At 43.5% G+C, this 24,563-nt stretch overlaps 1 protein-coding gene across 2 annotated transcripts; it reads right to left on the bottom strand.

Annotated features, from left to right (window-relative positions):
• Nucleotides 1–462: 462 nt before the first annotated feature.
• RNF19B (ring finger protein 19B) lies at nucleotides 463–23,336 on the bottom strand. 2 transcript variants are annotated; one of them, XM_053399067.1, is made up of 9 exons: nucleotides 22,370–23,336; nucleotides 9,432–9,637; nucleotides 8,154–8,295; nucleotides 6,631–6,793; nucleotides 5,843–5,957; nucleotides 3,786–3,926; nucleotides 3,220–3,427; nucleotides 2,482–2,613; nucleotides 463–1,243 (listed from the first exon to the last, which is right to left on the bottom strand). In XM_053399067.1, exons 1-9 carry the CDS (start codon nucleotides 23,302–23,304, stop codon nucleotides 787–789), a joined length of 2,499 nt encoding a protein of 832 aa, XP_053255042.1. In that variant the 5' UTR covers nucleotides 23,305–23,336; the 3' UTR covers nucleotides 463–786. The 2 variants fall into 2 exon arrangements, with proteins under 2 accessions (XP_053255042.1, XP_053255041.1); XM_053399066.1 differs by having other exon boundaries at nucleotides 8,154–8,298; nucleotides 22,370–23,334.
• Between the last annotated feature and the right edge of the window lie 1,227 nt (nucleotides 23,337–24,563).

Here is a 24,563-nt window from a genome sequence, read left to right as displayed (position 1 = left end):
GTGGGGCTATTGCTACATGACATACATCTGTTCCACTTCAGCCCTCCAGTCACTTGCCACACTCCAGTTGCAAGCTGCATCAAGCTTTCCTCTGGACTCATTTCCTTCAGGCTATGCCTCCTAAATGAAGTGTATTGTTGTCAAGTGTCCTTATCACTTCAATAGTCTCAGAGCATTCAACACCACAGTATCACTGAGTGCTCTGTCATGATGCAAAGCAAACTTGCAACTGCAGAGACTCAAGCAGCCTCTGGAGGGCAGCAAATTCAAACTTTCACCTTACTCTTGTTGGAAGTATGTGTGCCACACCCAGGCTTCTACACAACAGCACTAATCAGACTGAGTTAGAGGTACATCACTTATATTTTAGGGCAAGGAACAAGCTTTACCAAGGCAGGAGCGCAACAAGGAAAATTCAGAAGAACTTACTAGTCCTATGAAAAGGGAGGACAGGATCCACTATGAATGGCAACAGGAATCTTTATTAAAGGCGTTCTTTAGGCGTATGTTTGGCAGACATACGATGTACACGCACACTTTTATGTACACTCTTACACAACTCACAGAGCATCACCAAGCGCTTGAACCAATAAATTAAAAAAAAGAGAGAGATCAAGGGTTTATTATCGTGTAAGAAATGCCATTTCCCCAGAGTCAGGTTAGGGCAGCAGTCTGGGGAATCAGAAACAAAAGCCAACAATGACATAATCACCCCCACTCCTGGGTGGCCCTCACCATAGTAGAGGCAGTAACAATCAGTGTGCTTCTTCTCAGGAGAGAGCGGCCTCATACTCGGGCCTCAATGCACTCCAGCGTAGAGACTCTCTCCTCTGGCCTGTGCCCTTCTGCTTGGGCACACTGGCCAATATGGGCACTTGGGCTCTCAGCACCTCTGGCGTTTGGGGGATGCAGGCAGGCAGCAGTCTGGGGATAGGGGGAATCACATTCATCAGAGGTAATGTCAGGCACATCGTCCGACTGACTGTCTGAGCTCTCCAAGTCACTTCGGATGCTTTCAGGCTGTGCTAGAGTGATGTCCCAGGTTTTGCTAGCAATGCAGTCTTTTTGCTCACAGCTTTGGTGGTTGCACATCTGCTCCTGCTCTTCTTCTGCTTCCTCCTCCTCATTCTCTGCCATCTGAGTGTGAACATGGAGAGAATCCTCTGTGCTGCTCCCACTAACAAGCTGGTAATGGCTCGGCTTGGTCTCTATGTCCACCTGGATCTCCATATTATTACACTCTCTGTGGAAGGAGGAGCCCATGTGAGTTCTAGGAGACAACTTTTATTTCAGAACTATTTATTGCAATTCTGAAGTTCTGGCAAGCTAACATTTCTAATATAGTTTTTTAAAACCTACTACAAAATAAACAGTATAATACATGAACAAGGACCCACAACATATTGCTATGTATCCCTGATGTGTGTGCACTACCTGAGCCTGTGACTAGAAAAACCCCAAAATGTTAACATCAACAACATTAAGTCACTGCTCCAATGTGGGTCCATATGTGTGCACAAAAACACACACTTAGACACATAGACAGACAGATGTTTTTTAAACACTGACAAAGTGCAACCCTGGTGGATCAAGCCAAAGGCTCATCTAGTCCTGTTCTGAACCTCACTCTTGCAGCCTGCAAAAGCGGTACAACCAATTCAAAATAATGAGATGGCTAACTCCTGCAAGTGATTTGAACTGTCATCCTGAGTTTCAGCAGCCTTCCCTGATTCTAGGTCACACACAGAACTAAAGAATCCTGAAAACATTCCACATAACTTTATGCAAAAGTTATTGCTTCCAACTAGGTGCTGCAAGCCTATAAGAGCAGGCAACAGTGAAGTACACTGAGAGCACATAGAAATATGTTAGCTGAAACAAAGTGGCAAGAGAGGTACAGTGGACCCTCGGGTTACATTACCTTCGGGTAATGTAACGTTTGGGTTGCGAACATGGCAAACCTGGAAATGTAAACTTCCAGGTTTCGCCGTGTGTGCATGCACAGAAGCGCTCTATCACGCTGCGTGTGTGTGCAGAAGTGGCGCCTCATGTTGCAGACTTTTCGGGGTACGTACGGACCCCCGGAACGAATTAAGTACATATCCTGAGGGTCCACTGTATCTGAAAATTTACTCTTTAAGTTAGTCGCAGAATAATGAAGTATCCAGTATTTGTATTCTTATGTCTTAAGCTTCCAGTTAATTTTTCACTACACATTAATCAGCCCCTGTAGCTAGATACTTCTGAATGATCTGCAGAGAATGATAGTCAACAAAGTCCACACCAAGCCACATTTATCCAACTTTCCATCCAAATCTGCCATACAAGAAAAGGCTCTTCTCACTAAATGAAGTTTTCCATAGAAAACAAGTTATGGTGACCTCCTGCCAACGTCTGTTGACAAGATCAGAACAAAAATGATGGGCTTTCTTCAGAGACCACTGACCCCATTACAAACACAAACTAACTGCATTAACATACCTGTCTTGGGGGTTGTAAGAACTAATGATGGAGCCTGCCATAGCTCGCGTGCTGGCATTGTCACTGATGGCTCCAAGGCTGACCGAGTCCTTCGGGAAAATCTCTTTCTGGACATCAGCCTGCACTTCCAGCCTGGGCAATGGACAGGCATTTATTAGGTTCTTTATACTAATGTAGCTCTCCCACCTCACTTGATGTTTGACTACACAAAGGAGTTATTTAATTCACAAGAATTAAGCATAAAGTGATTCAGTTTTAAGCAACAACTTATTTTGCTGAATTTTGCTTTGCCTGTTTTTCTCTAGAACAGGATTAGGTCATGTCTGTGGTCATGACTAACAGTTCCTGTGTAGCACGTTCCCATACATTCTACAGTCAAATTCTCGGCTGTATATTTGGTGCTGGATAGAGATTTGATTACACAGCTGCCTATTTCAGACACTGAATCAGAGGAACAGACCTTATAACCTTATGATTCAGGAGGCAAGCTTTCTTGTCATTGTGCCTATGGGATGTTAAAGCATGCAAGACAATGCATGACGAAAGGACAGAAAAGACTTAACCCAATTCATTTTTATTTCTAATCTAAAAGAACCATGAAGTAAGAACAGGGGACATTCTTGCATGGGAACACCTAGCTTGGGGTTGTGCAATACAAGCAAACTAGGTTTACTTATGACTGAGTCTCAAACCCATGATATCACAAACAGGTGCTGTAGCCTAAATGAACTTAATTACCTGCTGTACTTTCCTTTCCCTCCCAAGAGGACTCCACCGCTCAGGGTGCCCCCCGAGAGCGCAGCAAAGCTGGCTGTCTCACTGTAGTTGCCCTGCATGACACTGAGCCCATCAGTAGGGCTCCCACTGGTGCTCAGCACACTGGTAAGGCCTTCAATGCTGCTTTCCCCAATGCTGGGATTCTTCAGAGCCCTCCAAGCATCCGCCACTAGAGACCATGAAAAATATAAGAAGGAACATAACACAAAAGGTGACTTGACAGCAGCATTCCTACATTAGCCAATTAAGTTCTATGTAAACTAGCATACCTGGAAGCAAAACAATGAAGCTGAATGAATCTAGTAGTTTTAAATATTTTCGTCCCTATCAGTTTGGAGCAGCAAGTGAAGAATATGTACAAAGTAATGTGTTTGTAATGTTAGCAAGAAAGAGAAAGAAAATCAAACTGACCTTACAAGTTCACCCCATCAATTATCTAACCCTTCCACTTGCCCCTGGATACAGCTGTTAAGCACAGTCCTAGTTGTTTTCCCCCAATAAGATTAAAAACACAGTTACTTCTTTACCTGTAATTGGCCCATCATCTTCATCAAACTCGATTTTGACTCCTTTCCCATTGGCTGTGCTAACTCCACAACCACCACCACGACACAAAGAAATTGGCACGACTCCATAGACATATGCCAACATAATAGGGACTCCAATACCTGGAAAAAAAGAATAAAAGTTAGTAGGAAACCAGAATCCTACAAATACAGGTACATGTCCTCTCTGCACATTCTTCAAGGACAGGATGAGTGACATCTCGCTCAGTTATCTTCTTACAACCATGAAAGTGCTTAGTCAGAGACTAAGAACACTATCAACCGGAGAGAAGAGTAGTTTGCATAGATTACACAGATGGCTACTAGAAGAACAGCAGTAACATGTAAGTAGCTTGCCTTTCTTTCTTGCAGTTTGTGTGCTATTCCATAACTGAGTGATTGAAAACCTCAGGAGAATGTCTCTTTCAACTGCAGTACCAGCACAAACTTTCACATCCAGGATTAAGTGAGCATAGTGGGAGCTTTGTAGTATAACAGAGACACCCAGGATATGCTGAGAAAGTAGTCATTTCTCAATTGAGATTTGTGATTATAGGCTGTTTGACCAACTAGCAAAGCGTGAAAGTTGAAACAACCAAATAAGAGAACTTTGAAACCAGTTTGCCTTTGCACTAAGTCACAACAAACATTTTATTCTAGCAAAAATCCTTGATTCTATGAAGATAGAAGACAATTATGAAACTGACACCCAGTGTGTGCAAAGCAAACTTCCTTTCATTGTGGGTGGGGGAGGCAGGGAGATGAATGACTTTATATCTCGACTAAGGTAAAAACAAGAAATAGATTTCAATTAAAGGTGAGGTCTGGTTGACAAATCACCTTGTCCTCGTGAAAGGCAAAGCTTAGCAAGAGAACAGGGATAAATAAAATTCTTTAAAAAACATAATTGTTAAAGAGTGAGAAAATGCTGATCTATGGCAGGACTGAGGTGGAGGAACATGGGTCCAGAGGGAAAATATCAAACATTAAATATGACACAGGGTCTAAACTTTAAGAAGTAGTAAATATACAAAAGTCTATCCATTTTGCATAAGAAGACCTCCAAGTGGAAGGGTTCTGTTCATTCAAAAATATCAAGTTACTTCCTTGGAGGTTATTTGGTTGGGATGTATCTACTAAACTGTGAGATCAAGGGACTGTAAAGTATGGTGAAGAGTTCTGATATTCTTCTCACCCTATATCAGATTAGAAATGGAAGCATCTGTACTTGTTGTTCTGTGCACAGTGAAAAGACTCTTAGCGCTGTAGAGATAGCACATAATACCAGTAGCAGGTATTGCGAATCACAACAAGAGATCTATAGAGTTGCAGTTGATATTAATGTAAAAGCAAACATCCTCTAGATCTATGAATGGAAACCATATCAAGGGTATCAGCAAAAGAAACCATATAAATCCACTGGGCATGGATAAAGGAAGCAGAGCTGCTTCTTTTTGAAAGCATGCTCTGTTGCTTGGACACAGTTGCCTATTTAAGTAATGTTAGGGAAGGTATTGATCAAGGCTCATTTTCAAGGAAAGACACACAACTTTTTATTGAATTATTATTTCAAGCAAAGAAGAGAGTGACAACGTTCAACCTCATTCAGTGTGGCTTATTGTAAAAGATGCTGTAGTACTACAAAAGCTGGAGGGCATCATGTAGAAAACAGAGGTGGTGCATGGCAACATTAATATAAGTGATAGAAAACTCCATAACTATATAGGGACAGGGAGGAGAAAGATAGTTTTGTTTTCCTGAGCTCTCTCAAAGGAAGTCCTTGGCTGTACCACTTCCACAATGCCAGAAGATTATTGAGCAGAAAGGAATTCACCACCACTCCGCAAAGCATGAACATTGACCACCACCATCCATCCCAAGTTCTGCAGATGCTCTGCAAAGGCACTGCATTGCATCCTGAACTGAAATATATGTGTTCCATGTAATTAAATTATAACCCATCTAAGGAGTGTTGGGGTTTGGAAATTCTTAACGCCACTGTCAGACTGTGCTTTCTAACACAGAACTCATCTACTTACCTACACTGACAGCAGCAATGACAGGCGATGCAATCACAGATAAGGTTACTCCACCAGTGATGGCCAGGTTCCTCTTGTGCTTAGAGGTTTTTTTCCCCTCATACCTGCTATGAATCTGATACAAGAAGAATCAAGGATAAAAACAGGCAATGCAACACAAAGAAGAATGGCATTCTAGGAAGATGTTACCTATTGCAGCTCTTAATAGTTTATAGCAGAGATGGATTCTCCAGAAAAAAAGAAGAGAGGCTGAAGGACTCTCTAGAGGTGGAAGTCTCACTCTGTCCATAACTGGACAGGCTGGCAGAAATCAGAGCAGGGACCATCAACAAGAATCAATGCCACAAAATCAGCAGCAACTTCAATGAAACTTACTAGGCATGCAAAGCCGCAGGCAATATGCAGTTGGGCTGGCCACACACGTGTTCTAAGAAAAGATTACCCACCCCAGGTCCCACAATGCAAACTTCAATTATCACTGAGATCTCTCCACCTCCAACCTAAGAGTAGCCTCCTGGATCTAACTATAGGCCCTTCTAGTCCAGCATCTTGTTTCTCAGTAGCCAACCAGATGCCAATGGGAAGTCCACAAACAGCTATGTGTACAAAAGCCCTCCTCCACTGTCATTACCAATGACTGATATTCAAAGGTATGGTGTAATATATTGTATGGTCCCTCTTAACTATCAGGGGAACCACCACCACTTCTGCACCTCCCCTCCCCCCTGCAAAAAAACCATCAGCCTTGTAGTTGGATTTAATTCAGCGTATACAGTTATTATTCTTACCTTTCTCCCAACATAAACCGGGATTCCAATGACCATGGCTGGAATGGCAATGCCAGCAATGAGGGAAATACCCACTGGGGCACCAATCAATGTTCCGAGCTGCCAGAGAATCTTCTTTTTACGACTCCATGGCTTCTTGCCCCAGAATGTGCAACCAGAAGGGCTGCAAGAGATTTTATATTTGGTCTTCAGAGGAACAAGAATCAAAAATGGGGGGAAGGCAGACACCTGCCCACAAAGGTTCTACCAAACCTCTCCCCTCCTCTTCCTGTCCAAGTAGCTAAAGGTGTGTCTACAGCACAGATGGGGAACTGTTTCGACTCTGCGGCAGCGTTAGAAACTGAGATATCAAAGCTAGGAGCTAAATGGCACCTTAAATCTAGGTTATGCACACAACAACAGAATATCTAGGTGCGCTTTTTTAATAACAAGAATACAAAAATGAAAATGAATGAACTGCAGCTAAAAGTCTTATGTTCATTTTTCACATGGTCTAGTCCTCATCTGAAGACTGCAAAAAACAAAGCCATTCTTCCCCTGCCCACCCCTCTAATATTCTTAAGAGGGTTTCTTTTCCAGTCTTCAGAGAGTGGCTGGAAATGGGGAGGCAGAAAAAAGTCCTCCTTTCCTTCCACTGTGCAATTTTAATCTGAAATCTTAGGCTCAGAAACTGCTCTCGCTAATGAAATTCCCTGTCGCAAAACGTGCCTAGAACAATGGGAGTTTCGAATGCTGCTCTGAGGCATGCATTCCCTCGCTGCCAACCCTCCAAGGGCCAGATGCCAGCAGTGGGAGGGGGGGAGGGAGGGCACACTTTCTCACAGACACATAATATGCACACACATGTATGTACACAGTACACAGCCCCCCACCCCTGCAGCTGATCCATGTATAGTCATGGGTAAAAGAAAGTGCACCTCCTTTGAATTCTGTGGCTTTACATATCAGGACATAATAGCAATCATTTGTTCCGTAACAGGTCTTAAAATTAGGTAAAAACAACCTCAGATAAACAACAATACATGACATATTACACCATGTCATGATTTGTTTAACAGAAATAAAGCCAAGATGGAGAAATCATGTGTGAAAAACTAAGTGCACCCTTACTGCTTCCACAGGAATTAAGAGGCTAAATAGCAGACAGGGACTGCTAATCAAATGCCCTTGCTTAATTTATCATCAGCAAGTGTGCCCACCTCTATAAAAGCCAAATATTTTAGCAGTTTGCTGGCCTGAAGCATTCAGGTGTGTTTTAACATAATGTCAAGGAGCAAAAATGACAGAACGCTCTTAGAGAAGCAAGTGCTGCTGCCCATGAAATTGGGAAGGGTTCTAACGCCATCTCCAATCAATTTTAAGTCCATCAGTCTACATTTCTAAGTATGAGAACACAAATCAATATTTTATCTGTTTTGATACTCCCACAGCACAGTATCTTTTGAGTAGTAAAGGTTTTGGACCACAGCAACATAGCTCTAGCAAGGTAGAGCAGCTTGAGGGCATTTTACCCTCCAACTTACCTGAGGTAATGCAAATCAGAGATTTCCTTCATACAAAGCCAGCAGAATTCACAGCCACATACAGCACAAGTCATGTGATTACAGCTGCCATCATTCATCTTGATGATGTAGGCACTGCAACGTGGACATGGCTTGATGTCATCTGCTATGGAATTGAAAAGGAGAACCCAGTCAAATTTTGTGCACCTAAATAAATCCCAAGAAGGAATTGAAAATCTTTGAGATCTTCCATTGTAAGAAAGAAGGTGAAAGAACTACCACAGTCTTACTCTTCCAGCCCATCCTCCTTTGAATGAAAAAAAGTGTTTAAATCACATGGCAGGTCAAGATTCAAAAACCTCATTGTTTCTAATTCAATTGACTGTGCTTAGGACCATGGCCTGACTCACTTATTTACCAAATTTAAATCTCACCTTTCCTTCAAGGAGTTCAAGAGAGAATATGCTCCTCCCTTCCACCCCCATTTTATCCTCTCCACAATCCTGTCATATAGACAGGGGGGCGGACTGAGAATGAATGTCTGAAAGTCACTTGGTAAGGTTATTGCCTGAGAAACTCATTCTTAGTTTAAAAGGGTAAGAGTATCCTGGGCCTGACAAGTAATTCATCCCTGATATTTTTAACAAGGTTGCATAGGATCATAGCTCATTATTACTGCAAGTCCTTTAAATTCAGGAGGTCCCAAATTCAGTCCCCGGCATCTCTAGTTATATCAAGTGATGGGGAAAGACCTCTGCCTGAGACCTGCCAGTCAGATTAAACAACACTGGGCTAGATGGAGAAACAGTTTGACCTAGCAGAAAGCAGCTTTCTATGTTCCCAACTCCACCAAAACACACTGCTGTTGCCAGCATGCAATTTGAAGAATGACATTTGATTTGAACTAGTTACGTTCAATAGTTATGTTATGTCTGAGGTAAAAGTTTTATAACTCACTTGAAGCAAGTGGGTACTTTAAAACAGAGGTGTGGAATCTTAGACCTCGGTGCTAAAAGCATCCCTCAAGGCCTCTCTATCCAACCTTGAGATTCTTCTCAGGCCACATCCCTTATTCTCCTCAAGTAGTTTTGCCTGTCCAGAATGTGTCCTTGAACTGTGATGATGCTTCCTGCTTGCCTAGATAGAGGAGTGTATGTGTATGTGTATAAACCTTTGCCTTTTACATTGCTGAAATTTAGCTACCATACAAAGGTAAAAGTCACATTTAATCAAGTCAATCTCTTTCCGAGATCTTCACACACAACTGCAATAACTGGCAAGTAGCTCACTGGTACATACCTGGTCCAGATTCTTGTCCATAACTGAGGCCTGAGGTGTGCTTTGTCCGTACCCGCAGAGTTTGTGCTCTTTGTTGGCGGGCCATGTCGCAAGTTTGGTTTGGGTGCCATATCTGCTTGCAGTGATAGCAAAATTCAGTCTGGCAGCCTTCTCTCTCACACATCAGTTTGGGGCAGCTTGCACATCCATAGGCAATAACAGCATAACTAAGCAAAAAAGGAAATGGGAGGACAGTGTTTTGTTTGGGACTTGTATTGACAAAACTGGACTATGTGAAGTAAAGCCACAAAGACAACTGTCTCTGTAGAAATCTACTCAGCCACAATCAGCCTAGCTTTCTCAGATTTACTACCTATATCTCAGCAAAAATTAAGGTACTTTATTCGATGTACTGTAGTTAACATCTACAATCTAACATATTGTTCTCTTCCTTGGTGAGAACAAGACATTTACTGCCTTGCTTGTGTAACATTCTAAGAGCTCTAACCATGGGAAGCCTGTCATCATAAAGTTAGTTTTCTCCGCATCTCTCTTAATGGGCTTATAGTTAGTGCTTTGGAAACAGAAGCACCAATTGGCAAACAATTTCTACCTGAGCACAAAAAAGAAGTCAGAAGAGAGGTAAAAAACAATTCTTTGTCACAGAAGCTACCCACCACACACACAAAAATGACACAAGGAGGTTGTCTAACACTGTAGTCTGCATATTTTGTAAGGATCAGAAATATCACCCTTGTTACTCTTCTGGCTTTTAATTCCCAAATAATTCAGGTTGCATGACTATTTCTCAGATCTTGCAGCATGAGAAATCTGGAATAGTCCACATGATTCACAACCTGTGGGAGCTGGAGAAACCATTTTACCCAAGTGTAGCACAGTTAGAAAAGGTGACCATCATATACCTACATGCCAATATGCAGATTCAAAAGACAGAAAAGGAGGTCCATGTATGTCTGTAGGACTGCTCTATATTTCTAGTATACAAAAATGTCCAGTACCAGCAGAGGCAGATTTAAATATATTAACTAGCACCACATGTTATCAAATGGATTACCCTCAATTCATGCAAGTCTTCAGTAAAAACAATTATGTTTCATCAGGAGATACAGAAATATGCATGACTACAGAGCATGCTTCCCTTCATTCTGCACTGTCAAAATTCAGGTAATTTCAACTTCCCCAGCTCAATCAAATTCTGCAGAACATGCAACCAGAATAAAACATGTCTAGGGTTTTTTTGCAATGTACTTAACTTGCACAAGTTATTCTAAATGTAACATTTATGTTTTAGAGGATGTGATTCCAGAAAGCCATAGTTCTTACTTGGAGGACAGGGCTGCTTCTGAGGGGAGGCCCTGCGCTGTACAATTTGTATGCAGCTGCTGGGGAATCTATACTTCCTTTTTGTCAGTTTGATAATCTCCTAGCAGGTGGGAAAAGAGGCTTTGACTATCCTAGCTCTTCTAAACTGAGTCCCCACTGGGGAATTAAGCCCCCTCTAGCCATTCCACCCCATCATTATCAGGAAGACAACTGCTGTCCTACAAGAATCATCTTTCACAAGGAGAGCAAGAGGACAGCTGATAACATCAAGTTCAATGACATAGTGTTAATGACAAACCTTTCAGTCTTGAAGGTACAGAAGCCAATAATTAATTCTCAAGACTCCTTTAATCCATTCATGTTTTGCCTCTTAACTACCCGCATTTCCGCAGCCAAAACTACATTGAGAACAGAATCTACAAGTGGGACCTGCAACAAAACACTGAAGTGCTTTTATTTAAGGTTCCAGCCAGCAAGCCAAGCCCTTTTCCAATACACTGCATTCCAATTCACATGCCTACACCCACCCTGTTTTCTGGGTATCTCCCCTCACTCCATCAGTTTTCAGCACCTATTGAGCAGTCTCAGTCTTCATATAACCATTTGGTTTTAGTCGGTCTAGGCAGGAGGAGAGTCACTGTGGTTCATAAGCTATCACTGCATTCACCAGAGAACTTCTCCCCATTGGAGCAGGCTTAGATGGCCTGCACCTGTTGTTGGGCCAGATAGATTGGGGTTGCTATCAGATGTTCTACCCACCCTGCTGCTAAACAAACAGCTTCTCTGACCCAGCTGAAGAAGGTGTCCTTGACTGTGGTGTTAGTGAACCCCAGGACTGTTCTAGAGAATTCAAAGTTCATGCCTAATCTGCCTCTACTGGACCAGCCTCCACTGCATCCATGAAGCTGTCTCAGCATATTTTTGCACGGCCTGACATACAAGATGGGATATAACTTTGATTTCAGTCTTTGCCACAGGGTGTGAGAGAGATTGTCTGGAGATGTGAAGATATTGTTATAGCGCTGCTGTTAGATCATTTCTTGATGAGATTTGGTGTCATTTCTTATGCAGAAAGAAACTAGATTTATTTTTCTACTTGATTCTTTGCATCCCTCAGGTTTGAATACTGAAATTGATTATAGTTGCTTTCTATACGTCATTACTAATGCTTGTATATATAACACCTGTTTATGGATAAAGTTTGTTTTACATTTGTTGTTTTAAAGGGGTAACTTTAAGAAGAAAACCTCAAAGCTGCAGATTTCTGTCACCTGTAACTAAAATCAATGCTGCGCCTGTCTATATAATATTACATTGTAACAGTTGTTGTTCACTGCAGAAACCACTATGTTAGAAGTTCTATTATCTTGATACTTCATATATGGCATGTACTTCTATAGCACAATTGTTTATATAATTTTAATTTGTTAAAATATGTTGAATTACGACATTATATTCATTTATATTACTTAGAATATGTACAACGGATGAAGCCCAGGAGGGCGAGTTCCATGACTTTGATATACTACATATGAACATGTACCACTGATGAAGCCCATGAGAGTGAAACAAGGCATTCTTCCGGAAATCCTTGTCAACACTGTGGAACTGTACTAGGCTCCAATTTGGACTTTATGTGGAACAGAAACTAGAAGACATTTGGTCTTTATGAATGAACTGATTTATTGGGACTTCCATCTATATTATTGCACTTTGTGTGCTGTTTATGTGCAGGATAAACATTTGATATTGTGTTAAGAATATATAGGAGTATTGTTTATGTGAATGCACAGCCGGTTACGTCTTGTGTGTTTGTCAAATGTATTTCATGTAACGCAAGCCTTGATGTTGTTTTGCGAGATTTGGTGTCATGACAAAAATCCCTCCCTGCAAGCATAAAGGGTCTATCAGAATGGTCTGCCATTGAAGACTTATGGAATCCAACTGATTCTTGAATGCTCTGGGGATGTTTCCTGTCTTGATGTGGAACAGTGAGATGAAGCAGGCTATCAACAAAATTGCCCTCAAGCCCTCTGTCTGACACTGTGGAGCCTGAGTAACACTGTGGTTCTCTGCAAAATTTCTGACAATGACATAGAAAAGATGATAGGTAAAGCACATTTGGCCTAAGATGTGATGTGAGAGTGACTGAACATAATTGTGCCTATTGTGTGGTGGTGAAGGCACCAAAGGCTTAACTGGCTGCCACCATTGTGTCCTCAAGTAGCTGTCCAGCAGATCTTTTCAAAGTGGCATGTGCTTTACTTATACCTGCTCCAGCAAAAAGTAGGCTGGGACCCTCTGAGGCCTGCTGTAATAATTTTGCTAGGCACCAAGTAAAGGTAAAAGCATTCATCTCCACAGTGATCTGAACACCAAAGTTAGAAAGGATATTGGTGAGGTTTCCAACTCATCATCTGGTTTAGTCCTGTAGGATCAGTTTCAGCTAAAGAGGACTGAGGATGTAGAAAAGATATTTGTAACAGTTTGTCCTACCATATCCTTGCCCATCAAGGCTAATTCAAGCTAGCAGGAATGGGCGGGCAAGGAAAGTCCAGGGATTGGTGAATGTGTCATTATGCAATGGGGTAGTGCCAGACAACCTTAAAGATGTGGTTGTGTGACCACTCCTCAATAAGCCCTACCTGCAAACCAAGGTTTATGATTAACTACCTCCTGAACACAGGTTCTCCCTTTTTAGCCAAATCAAGAATGGTGGAAGTCCTAACACAGGCTTATTGGAGGATACTGATTATCTTGAGCCATTCCAGACTGGCTTCAGGTCATAGTATCCTCCTGATCAGCTTGTAAGATACAAGTTGAGGGCACGATATTGCAGTGGTTCTGGTCCTATCTATGGGGTTGGTTCCACAGCTTCCTTGCAGTTATGCTATGGGTACTGCAGGGTACTATTCTATAGCCAATGCTATTTAACATCTAAACATAGCCATAGGAGTGGTCATTTGAAGTTTGGAGGAAAGTTCTATTTCTCTACTACATTTGAGTCGTGAGTGTCATGCATGACCTTCGGAAACTGAATTTGAATCTATCCTGGCACTTGCTGCTAGCCTCTTGTTTCTGCCAAAGTTTTTAAAGTGTAAAGCAGATTTTTATATAAGCAAGGCACTGGGTACAGGGTATAGAACGTACAAGAAAGGTTTAGATGCATGGCTAGGCACAAGTGAACACATTGAACTAACAAACAGCATGCCCCATCAACCTGTTGAGGAGGGGGGGTGCTTTTAGTGTGTGGTACGGAGCTGGAGTCTTTGGAGTGAGAAAGCAAATTAGCATTCCCCTGAGTGGATTGGAACTGCGGTTTGTTCATGCAGGTGCCAGTACCTCCATGCCCTTGAAGACGGAAGTGGAGTTGGCTCTGCATCCAACCTAGTCTGTTGCCTCCCCAAAAGGCAGCAGCTCATCACTAACAGGAGGCAACATCAGAGGTGGTTCCACAATAGCAGAGGTCTGACTAGAGGCAGCTGTTATCACAGAAGAACAACATATCTCTGTCAACCCACTCGATCCCTCCCCTGAATCCAGCTGTGCAGTCACTGCCCCCCTCCTTTAGTTGAGATTCCTGCATTACAGGGGGTTGGACTAGATGACCCTCAGGGTCCCTTACAACTCTATAGTTCTATGATTCAATTCCGTGGGATCCCAATTTCATCTTCCACAACCCACTGGGACCCTTCTCTATATTGCCAAACTTCAACTCCCCAAGTTCTTATTTTTCATCTGGATTGGACCAACCGCTCCACAAGACCTCCACAGGACTCATGGCAGAATCCTTAATGAAGTACATTGTGGGTGGGTGTTTTTGAGTCTGGAAATAGGGAAATCTGCCAGTTCTAGATGGGGTTGGACTCCTTTTGGAAGGACAAGTGCACAGTTTGGGGGTACTCTTTAATCCATCTTTGTCACTGGAGGCCCAAGTGACCTCAGTGGCAGGAAATGCCTGGCAGGTCTGCTAAGTATGATTGCAGGGATACCCAGCTACTGTGATCAACATCCTGGTAACCTTACAATTGGGTTACTGTAACACATTCTATGTGGGCTAACCTTGAGGTTGGTCTAGAAGCTGCACCTAGGTTGCTAAAGCTTCCTACTGCACACATGTAACATCAATAAAGAGGGATCTGCAATGGCAGTTCATTAGCTGCTGAACAAAGTTTTAAGTGTTGTTTTTGACCTCTGAAGCCCTAAACAGCTTGGGAACAGATTACAGTATATTCAAGACTCCCTTTTCTTTATAGTCTATCAATGACACTGTGTTATTTGGGTGGGGCACTTCTGACTGCACTGCTTAGTTGGCTGGAGGGACAACTATTGTTGCACCCATTTTGTGGAATAAGCTCCCCATGGAGATCAGGAGAGCAGTGGTGATAGGATAGTTTCACAGATAGTTAAAAACCATTCTGTTTATCGTGACATTTTCCAACAGCCAATTTTAAGATATTTTTGGGTTCTAGCTGCTGAAAAGATATGACTATCTAGTATTTTAACTGTTAATTGTATTTATTTATTTTATTTATTTGCATATTTTGAACTGCTTTGAGGTGCACAAATTTATAAATAGAAAGCTGTACGTATACAAATATAACATAGTATAGTATAATGTAATGTAATAAATATAATATATAATACAATACAAGTCAATAAAAATAGATATAGAATTCTGCTTCTACCTTGACCTCAAGTACCAATCTGCCTACCACCTTTCACTTCCACTGACTGAAGGAGAGCTAAATACATGCCCCACCCTATTCATGCTCTGCTCTACTCATTTACTGGTAATTCTGCCAACACAATGAATTTATTTTAATGCCCTGAAATTTTCCCCTCAACCTCAGGGAAAAATACAAAGCAACGAATGTCAGACAGCAGCACGAGCTGACTACAATGAAAAAGGTAGTTCCAGATTTGTATGCAGATCTAACTGTGCACTAGAAGACCAACATTACCATGGAAACACACCCTTGTGTTATGTCTGCAGTTTACCTCCCTAGGCAGAATAGCTAAGCTTGCCAATTTATGAAGATGCTTGAAGCATGGGTGGGATGCAGAAACCATGAGGATTTTGCATGCTATTTTTCTCAGAACATGCTTTTACTGCAGTCTCACAGAGAAACTGAACTATGAAACCTATGTGACAAAGATTTTCTACAAAACATGTGAGAAGCAGGGAGAAAGAAGTAATATGCATCGTTCTGAACCCACACAGATTACTGACAGCTCTTAGGTACTACTTCAGGCAGCACATATGCTATCTTGGCACCATGTACAATTGACTTTTGTGTAAATGTGACAGCTATTCATCAGAGCACATGCCCTATCCCACTGTCTCTTCCAAATGTTTTTGACACATAAAATCCCCCACCTGATAGCTGAAAAATTGATAGCTGCTGTTCAAGCAAGTGATATGCAAAACTGCAGCTGGATTTTGTGCAACCAATTTTTTTGATACTGTATTCTAAGGGTATTACTAGCACTAGCAGCTGCACTGCCTGCTTGTGCTGCTCACCAACCCACCTAACAGCCACCCACATTAACCCCCTAGAGCAGGGGTCAGCAAACTTTTTCAGCAAGGGGGTGGTCCACTGTCCCTCAGACCTTGTGGGGGGCTGGACTATACTGGGGGGGGGGGTTAACGAATTCCTATGCCCCACAAATAACCCAGAGATGCATTTTAAATAAAAATTACACATTCCACTCATGTAAAAACACGCTGATTCCCGGACAGTCCATGGGCTGAATTTAGAAGGCGATTGGGCTGGATCTGGCCCCCGGGCCTTAGTTTGCCTACCCATGGGTAGATCTGTGCTCTTTCTCCATCTCTCCATGCCTCCCGAAAATTCTATGAAGATTCAACAATTGCAAAGGGGGAAGGAAAAGCAACGGTTAGGGCATGGGTAAGCAAACTAAGGCCCGGAGGCTGGATCTGGCCCAATTGCCTTCTAAATCTAGCCTGCAGATGGTCAGGGAATCAGCGTGTTTTTACATGAGTAGAATGTGTCCTTTTATTTAAAATGCATCTCTGGGTTATTTGTGGGGCACAGGAATTTGTTCTCTCCCCCCCCCCCAATATAGTCCAGCCCCCAAGGTCTGAGGGACAGTGGAGCAGCCCACAGCTGAAAAGGTTTGCTGACCCGTGCCCTAGAGTTTCCCCTTCCCACCCCATGCAATTCCAAAGCTTACTTTTCACCTCTCAAACCCCATTTCTGATGCCAGTTCTCTCTATTCTATAGACTCACTTTGCACTCATTTCATCTTCACCCCCTTGTCTGTGCCTCGTCCTCTTTCTGTGCAACACCCTTACATACAAACCAACCGCATGGTAATCTCAGGTACCTTCCTCTTCCAACACAGAGCAACTAAGCACCTTTTTCACCTTCCACTCAATTATGAAGCTATTCCCTCTTATTCTGCAGACCCTTTCATGACTCTGCTTTAGTCTTCAACCCCATTCCCATGCCTCTTAAAAGGTAAAGGTACCCCTGCCCGTATGGGCCAGTCGTGCCCGACTCTAGGGTTGTGCACTCATGTCACTTAAGAGGCTGGGAGCCAGCGCTGTCTGAAGACACTTCCGGGTCACGTGGCCAGTGTGATGAAGCTGCTCTGGCGAGCCAGCACCAGCGCAGCACACGGAAACGTTTACCTTCCCGCTATAAAGCGGTACCTATTTATCTACTTGCACTTAGGGGTGCTTTCAAACTGCTAGGTGGGCAGGAGCTGGGACCGAAAGATGGGAGCTCACCCCGCCGCGGGGATTCGAACCGCCGACCATACGATCGGCAAGTCCTAGGCACTGAGGTTTTACCCACATCGCCACCCGCGTCCCTCATGACTCTGCTTTAGTCTTCAACCCCATTCACATGCCTCTTACCTCTTTTTTGCTACCCCTTTTACACTCCTATTTTTACCATCACCCCCTTTTTTATTCCACCCTCGTCCTCACTTTTCTCAACTCTCCGTTGCACACATGCTTTCTCAACTCCCCTATTCTGCAGTTCCCTTTGTGGACACACACCATGATGATATACATTACTGTAACTTTAAAAATGAGTAGAATCTTAAAACCAAGACTGTCAGTTGGGCTGTTCAGTTTTAAAGGATGTTGTACATATATAGATGTTTGATTGTTAACAAACTAACTCTTCTAAATTACTACACTGAATCGGGAACTTCATGTCGAAGACAACACATGGTATCAGGAGTGACATACATTCTGTGAAGCTAGTGTGGGATATTTGAGGGCTCAGCATCCTTTATTTCTCTGAAGAATGGAAGAGAGAGAAGTTTGAGTTCAGCAACAAGGAAAAAATATTGAAAGAGGAAAAGAGGTTGTTTTAAACTGGTAAAAGTTTGAATAAAGCTGTGGTGGAGTAACGCTGGGGTGGTGGTGGTTGTGATTTTAAACAACAGCAGAGGTTTGAGTAAAGCAAGAATGGAAGACCACTGAGGATTTTTGCTTGTTTTAAACCAAATCGGTTTTAAGAAAGAGAACAAGCAAAGATGCATACAACACAGAAGCTAACAGCACAAAGCTAAAGCAAAGCCTTTCAAAACTCGCTTCTCAGTGTACTCAAACCCTGTTTTAAACTGCCACTTTGCCCCACTCAGTGTCACCCCTGCTACTCTACTCAAACTTCTGCCATTGTTTAAAACCACTTTCCCCCTCATAATGCCTCTCTTCTTTTTTTTTTTGCTACCATGCCATGGCAACCTTCTGCGCAACCTGCCTGTAACTTTGCCCCTTACCCCACCCTGATTTCATGCAAATCCAGGATTGTGATGAGGCACTACAAATGGGGGCTACATTCTTACATTGTTATTATATACAGAGAAATGTAAAACATAACACTTTAATATGGAAAAGATCTGGTTCATTATCTCTTGCCTGTTTCCAGACTTTTGGCAGGGATGATATTTCAGTTTTAAACGAACTTCTGCAAATTTAAGAACAGTGTATTTTTTAACAAAACAAAATCTAGATTCCAACAGTGAACATCATGAAACCCACCAGTGTCTCGAAGTTTGTTACAAAGGATACAGTGCTGAAGCTTCTTTCAGAATGTTTCTGGGTAGTCTTCAGGGTCTCTATGTACAAACTATTAGCTTAGAATACAAGGCAACCAGATAGGATATATTTCATTTCAGTGTTAAATAGCACACTAACCTTCAGAACCCTGCCACAGACGTAGCACTATCTCAAATAAAGCAAGTTGGCAGCATCTATCCAAGAGCAGAGTGTTCCATCAGCTTGTTTTATGTTTCCTATCAAGTCTGATAAATTTTGCATCAGTTGAATAGAGGAAACAGTTAAGTGATAACCAGATTCTTGCTAATTAAGCAAAGCAGAAAAACTGCCCAACAGTATTTAGTGGAGCTACCATGTGGGTGGTATGCTTCCCACCTTCTTTTGATCTCTAATTCCTCTAATTATGCATTACAGCATAATTTGGGACTGTCCAGCAACAACATATGCATGCCAGAAATCAACAGAACCAGAAGCAATTACAACAATTCCAAGAATATTCTGCAGTGCCCAGTACATTACACCTTCCCTTACCCCACGTTTTAAGATGAATGTTCTAAAGGACAATTTAAAGAATCATTGCTTGTACTTTCCATGCTGTGTTAAGAGAAACTTTGGGAGGCTGATTTAAAAGAAAACAGAAGTGAAAGTAAAACAAGACTTACTCAAATCTCATTCTGACTAACTGCCAAAGGCTAGGCCATTTCCCAGTTACCCAACTGGATGTTGAATCACAATGATTCAACATTTCACCACCTGCATCCCCATACATAAAATGCTTTCTTACCAGAATGTGCAAGTTTCTGTTCTTACTGAAAGTCATTGTTTACAGTTTCCTCCACTATTGTGAAAGGATAGCTTAAGGCTGCTGAACTTCTCACCATACAGAGGGGCTGGGAAAGACCCACAATTCCCTGGCATTTTAGAAACAGGAACTTTGCAGTAAAAAAAATTCCACCACAAACCTGAAATACATGCAACACTTGTGATCAGAAAATTTCAAATCAAACTCCCCTTGCCCCTACTTCCAAGGATCACCCACTCCTCCTCATCTGTAACATCAACCCCACATCAATAAATATTCATTAATACTTAAACAAGATTCTCAGGAAAATAAATTTTACTGACAAAACGATTCTGAGCAAAGTCTACCTGCAACTAAGTAGACAGGAATGACACAAAGTCCAATTCACACCTCACTGCAGGACCTAGTTAATTAACTACCATCAGCAGTGCCAGCCAGTCCTTGCCAAGGATTCAAGCCACAGAATGATTTGGGAGTATCTAGACCACCATAAACTGGGACTTTCCACAGCTGTCTGACACATTATCTTCCCTCTTGATGGGCCACCCCTCCTCTGTTACTGAGACCAACAAGTCATAGTTTATAAGGTAGCAATAAACCACAGCTTGAGATTTGTTAAGGTATTTTGAAGAAGGGCAGTTTATTACTAACCACCACCACTCACGGTTTCTTAGGTTTGTTTATGCTCCTTGTACTGGGGAGGAGAAATGTGGGATCAATCAAGCAGCAGGTACTACTCATTCATGCTAAACCACAATAACCCAGAGATCCCAGCTTATCTTTACATGCCAACACAAAGTGTTTGAGATAGCATTTCCATTTCATATAAGTATTCCTCTTGAGGATTTGATAGCCACAGCATAGAGTGAACTGTTTCATTATAGTCTGCCCTTTAATAAATTTCTAGAGGCACAAATCCTTGTAAATGCAGTTAGTTTTGTTTACACATACATGTGCTTCCCTCCATTACTTATGTGTTGCCCTCCATTTACAGAGGGAAAGACAGTCCTTAATAAACACCTCAAACTTTAAAGGATATACTGATCTTGTAAAGTTTGTGTCTTCCACGTGTTTTCAGTCTGCACCAAGATAACTGATCTTATACATACATCCTATTTCCCTTCCTACACTATGACCGTGTTCAGTATTACCCAAGCCCTGTAAAGAAAGTGTTCACTCAAGAGATGCAGCTCGCTGGGTCCTCTGAAGGTTTAGACTACAATCCTATGAGGAATGTATATGCTGATTTGCTGATTTTTTAAATACTTAACGCAGATTCTAGCACATCTTTGGCACTTCCAAATTATCTGATAATGAAAGTTTTGTTTTCATTTTCACTTTCACTCACACCTATTCCTTTGCAAAATTATAACCATTAGGCAGCAAAAGTAGCTGCCTTAATGAGATTGGAGAAACTCCCTTTATTAAGGGCTGTGAATGATTGGAAGAAACTAAGTGCATTCAAATTGACACTTCATTGCTGGACATAGTCCTGCTGGTGCACTGCATGCACTTGATCAGCAATGCTTTAGTCTTAAAAAATTCTGCTGTTTGCCACCATTTCCCCTAGGATATTGAAAGAGACAGTGTGAGCAGTTTGGGAACAGGGCACTTACTTGCCTCCCTCTGGACAGAAAAAGTCAGATGAGGCACCATTGTTGAAGCAACATTCCCCGTACTACACTTAATTTCTATAGGAACATGGAGCAGTCTGGGCTCCTTTCAGAGGAAGGGCAGGATAGAAACTTAATAAAATAAAATAAGTGAACAGTAGTTAAAAATACAATACTTATTACTGCATACAATGTTCTTAGTGTTCAAGTGTTTTTCAAACACTCCTACAAGTCGGAAAAAATATAAAATAATGATGTTAACTTTATTGCAGATAAGGGGCTAAAGCTAAATGGCTTGCTATGACTGTTCATGGCAGGTGAGATATGAACTATAGACACAATTATACACTATTTCCCAAATGAAGCAGCAGTGTGTGAACTAAACAAGAATATAAAATCTGCAAAAACCACCTCTCCCACAAAGCCTCTGGGCTTAATTCCCAAAGTCCTTATCCCCAACAGAAAAAAGCCAGAGGATGCTCTTCACACCCCTTTTTCTTATATTTCCATCACTTTGCCATTTTCTCTCTAAACTATCCACTTTTAAACTGTAAACTGTTGATGGCAGAGTGACATACCATTTTTGCTCATTTCACTCTAATGCACCATGTATTCAGCTGGTACAGAACATTGGCTTGGCTACAAAGACAATATTTAGTCAATGCACCTCCCCTGCACCTTTAAACTTTAAACTGCAGCTAGGGCTCAGTGACATGACCTTTAAAAAGAGTTCTCTCCCTAGTAGTGCATGTCCCTCCGTGAACCTTGAAACCTGGTACACACCCTGCCAATCATGGCTGGCCCCAATCGAAGTACTGGCTTACTTTCGCTCTGAATTGGTGCAGGACTAAGCAGCTTGGAATCATGCTGTTCTTAGGTTTAATGTCCCCCACTGGCAAGAGCCCGCTAGGTGGTGCTGTCTGGACCTCACCCACCCCTATCTGTAACATGGGGGGCAAGATCCAAACCGGCCAACCTTTCCAGGGTTGTTGTAAAGATCACAGCAGGCTAATGCAGATAAAGCAATTTACTTCCCATAACGGCCACCAAAGTAGCAGCTACTGTTTTTACTTATATTATTATTATTATTATTATTATTATTATTATTATTATTATTAAGCGTGTCCTTCCTCCTGCCCCTGCCTTTGCTCTCTCTCACCCGCAGTCCGGGGCCGGGCACCACCTGCAGTCCGGGTCGGCGGCCAGGCAGCGGCGGAGCATGAACTCCTCATACTTGGCGACGAGGTGGGGCGAGTCGCGCAGGAGGAGGCGGATGTCGGCCGGGTTGAGGCGCTCGCTGCACTCGGGGCAGCTGATGTTGACGCGCGACTCGGTGATCTCGATGCGCAGGTACTGGCGGAGGCACGAGCGGCACGAGCGGTGCGGGCATGAGAGGAGGCGCGGCGCGTTGCCCGCCGGCTGCCGCACCAGGCACAGCGGACACTCCAGCTCCGACGGGGAGGACTCCTCGCCGCCCTCCTCGCACTCCGCACCACAAGACGACGACGAAGACGAGGTGGCGGCGGCGGCGGCATCGCCCTCCCCGGTAACCGCCGCCGAAGGAGCAGGAGGAGGCTGTGGCGGCGGCGGTGAGGGCGGCGGCGGAGTGGCCTGGGTTGATGCTGCGGTGGGGCTGGCGATCGCCGCCGCCGCCACCGCCTCCACCACCGGGGCGGGCTTGGCTTGAGGCGGCTCTGGCTTGGCCTTGGCCTTCCGGCGGCGGCGGACTCCGGCCCCGGAGGCTGAGGACGAGGCGGCCGAGGCGGCGGCCGAGAAGACGCTTTGGAAGCTGAGGAGGCGGCGTCGGCCCCGGCTGGTGCCGCTGTTACTGCCGCTGTTGCCGTCACCTCCTCCGCCGCCGGTGCCTCTGCCGCCTCCTGCTTGTCCTGAGCCGCTCTTGGGGCATTTGGCCGGCGGGGCAGCCGCGTGGATCGAGGTAGAGCGCGGCGACTCCGAGTCCTTCTCTGAGCCCATCGCGACGGAGAGGCGGACGGCCGGAGAAAGCGGCGGCAGCGTCGCCCGCTCGGCTCTGCGCCTCCTCTGAGGTGAAACGAGAGAGAAAGGGGAGTGAGGCGGGGGTAGGAGAGAGCGCATGCGCGGCCGATGGCCCGACCAACCGACCCACTGACTGACTGCTGAGGTAACCCAACCGCCGCCAACGGTCTTCCAGCTCCGGCTGCGCAGGCGCAGGCGCGTCAGCTCCACACAACTCGCTTTCCTTACCCAAGCTGTCTGCTCCTTTCGCAATGCGCATGCGTCCCAAGCGGGGGAAGGCGACTTAAGAACCAATGTATTTTATGTAATTCCATGTAATGCAGGCGTTGTGCTTTGAGCCTACGAGCTGCTCATAGAGAGTGAAGGTCCAAAAGGGAGGCTCGTGAGGCGCTCTCAGTCTCAGAGGGTGGGCAGGCAAAGCCTTGTTTCTCTGTGTGTGCAGAGTTCATGTGAGCCTCTGCTATTTTTGCCTTTGATTTGCCTCCCCCCACAAAAAAGACAGTGTATAAGTCTTATAAAATAAATACTGGGCCGGAAGATGTTCAGGTTGAGGAATAGCATCAAACAACTCTAGCTGACTCCAACACCTTTGGGGGGGCTAAATTAGGTTTTCTAAATGCCACACGTTCCAGCTGCCACCCCAAGCCCCTAATTTTGCCCCTCTAGTTGACAAAGGGTGTAGGGCACAATCCTCAACATATGGGCAATAGCAAAGCACATGCTTGGCATGTAGAAGGCCCAAATTCTAGCCCTGGCATCTCCAAGCCCCCTGTTCCCCTCAAAGAGCTACAGTTTCCAGGGTGATTTAACAAACCCAGAGAACTCAGAGAATTGTAATTCTGGGAGCAAAATAGGGGACCTCGACAACTCTCAGAACCCTTTAAAAACTACAGCTCCGAGGATCACCACCCTTAGCTCTTGATAAGCCTGTAGTCATGACAAGAGCCAAAGTCTCAAGCTGCTCCAGGTAAGGGAGTCTCATCTTGCATGATGAAATCCCAAACGACCAAGATCTTTCAGTTTCTTTAAGTTACTTTGTTGCAGCTTCCTCCATTTCTGGCTGCTTGATTTGTATTTATAGCCAGACACAACATATTATGTTCTCTGTGTGTGTAATTATACATGCATGACAAATGCCCTTTAGACACTTGTCCTCTAGTGTCAGTTTTTCTATGCACAGTGAAAACCAGAAGCCTACATCATCTGCTCCCATAGGTTCCAAAGCTTGTAAATCCTATTGGAAGCACTTGCCATGCACAGGAAACACCAGCAGGAACCAAGGAACTGGGGACCTATTGTTCTTGAGATGCCATGACAGAAGGTGCATTTCTCTCTGTCTCTGGGAACTACAAGGTGAA

Source organism: Podarcis raffonei, chromosome 8 (genome assembly GCF_027172205.1).
Source record: "Podarcis raffonei isolate rPodRaf1 chromosome 8, rPodRaf1.pri, whole genome shotgun sequence".
NCBI classification, from domain to species: Eukaryota; Metazoa; Chordata; class Lepidosauria; order Squamata; family Lacertidae; genus Podarcis; species Podarcis raffonei.
This window is presented reverse-complemented; position numbering and strand designations above follow the sequence as displayed.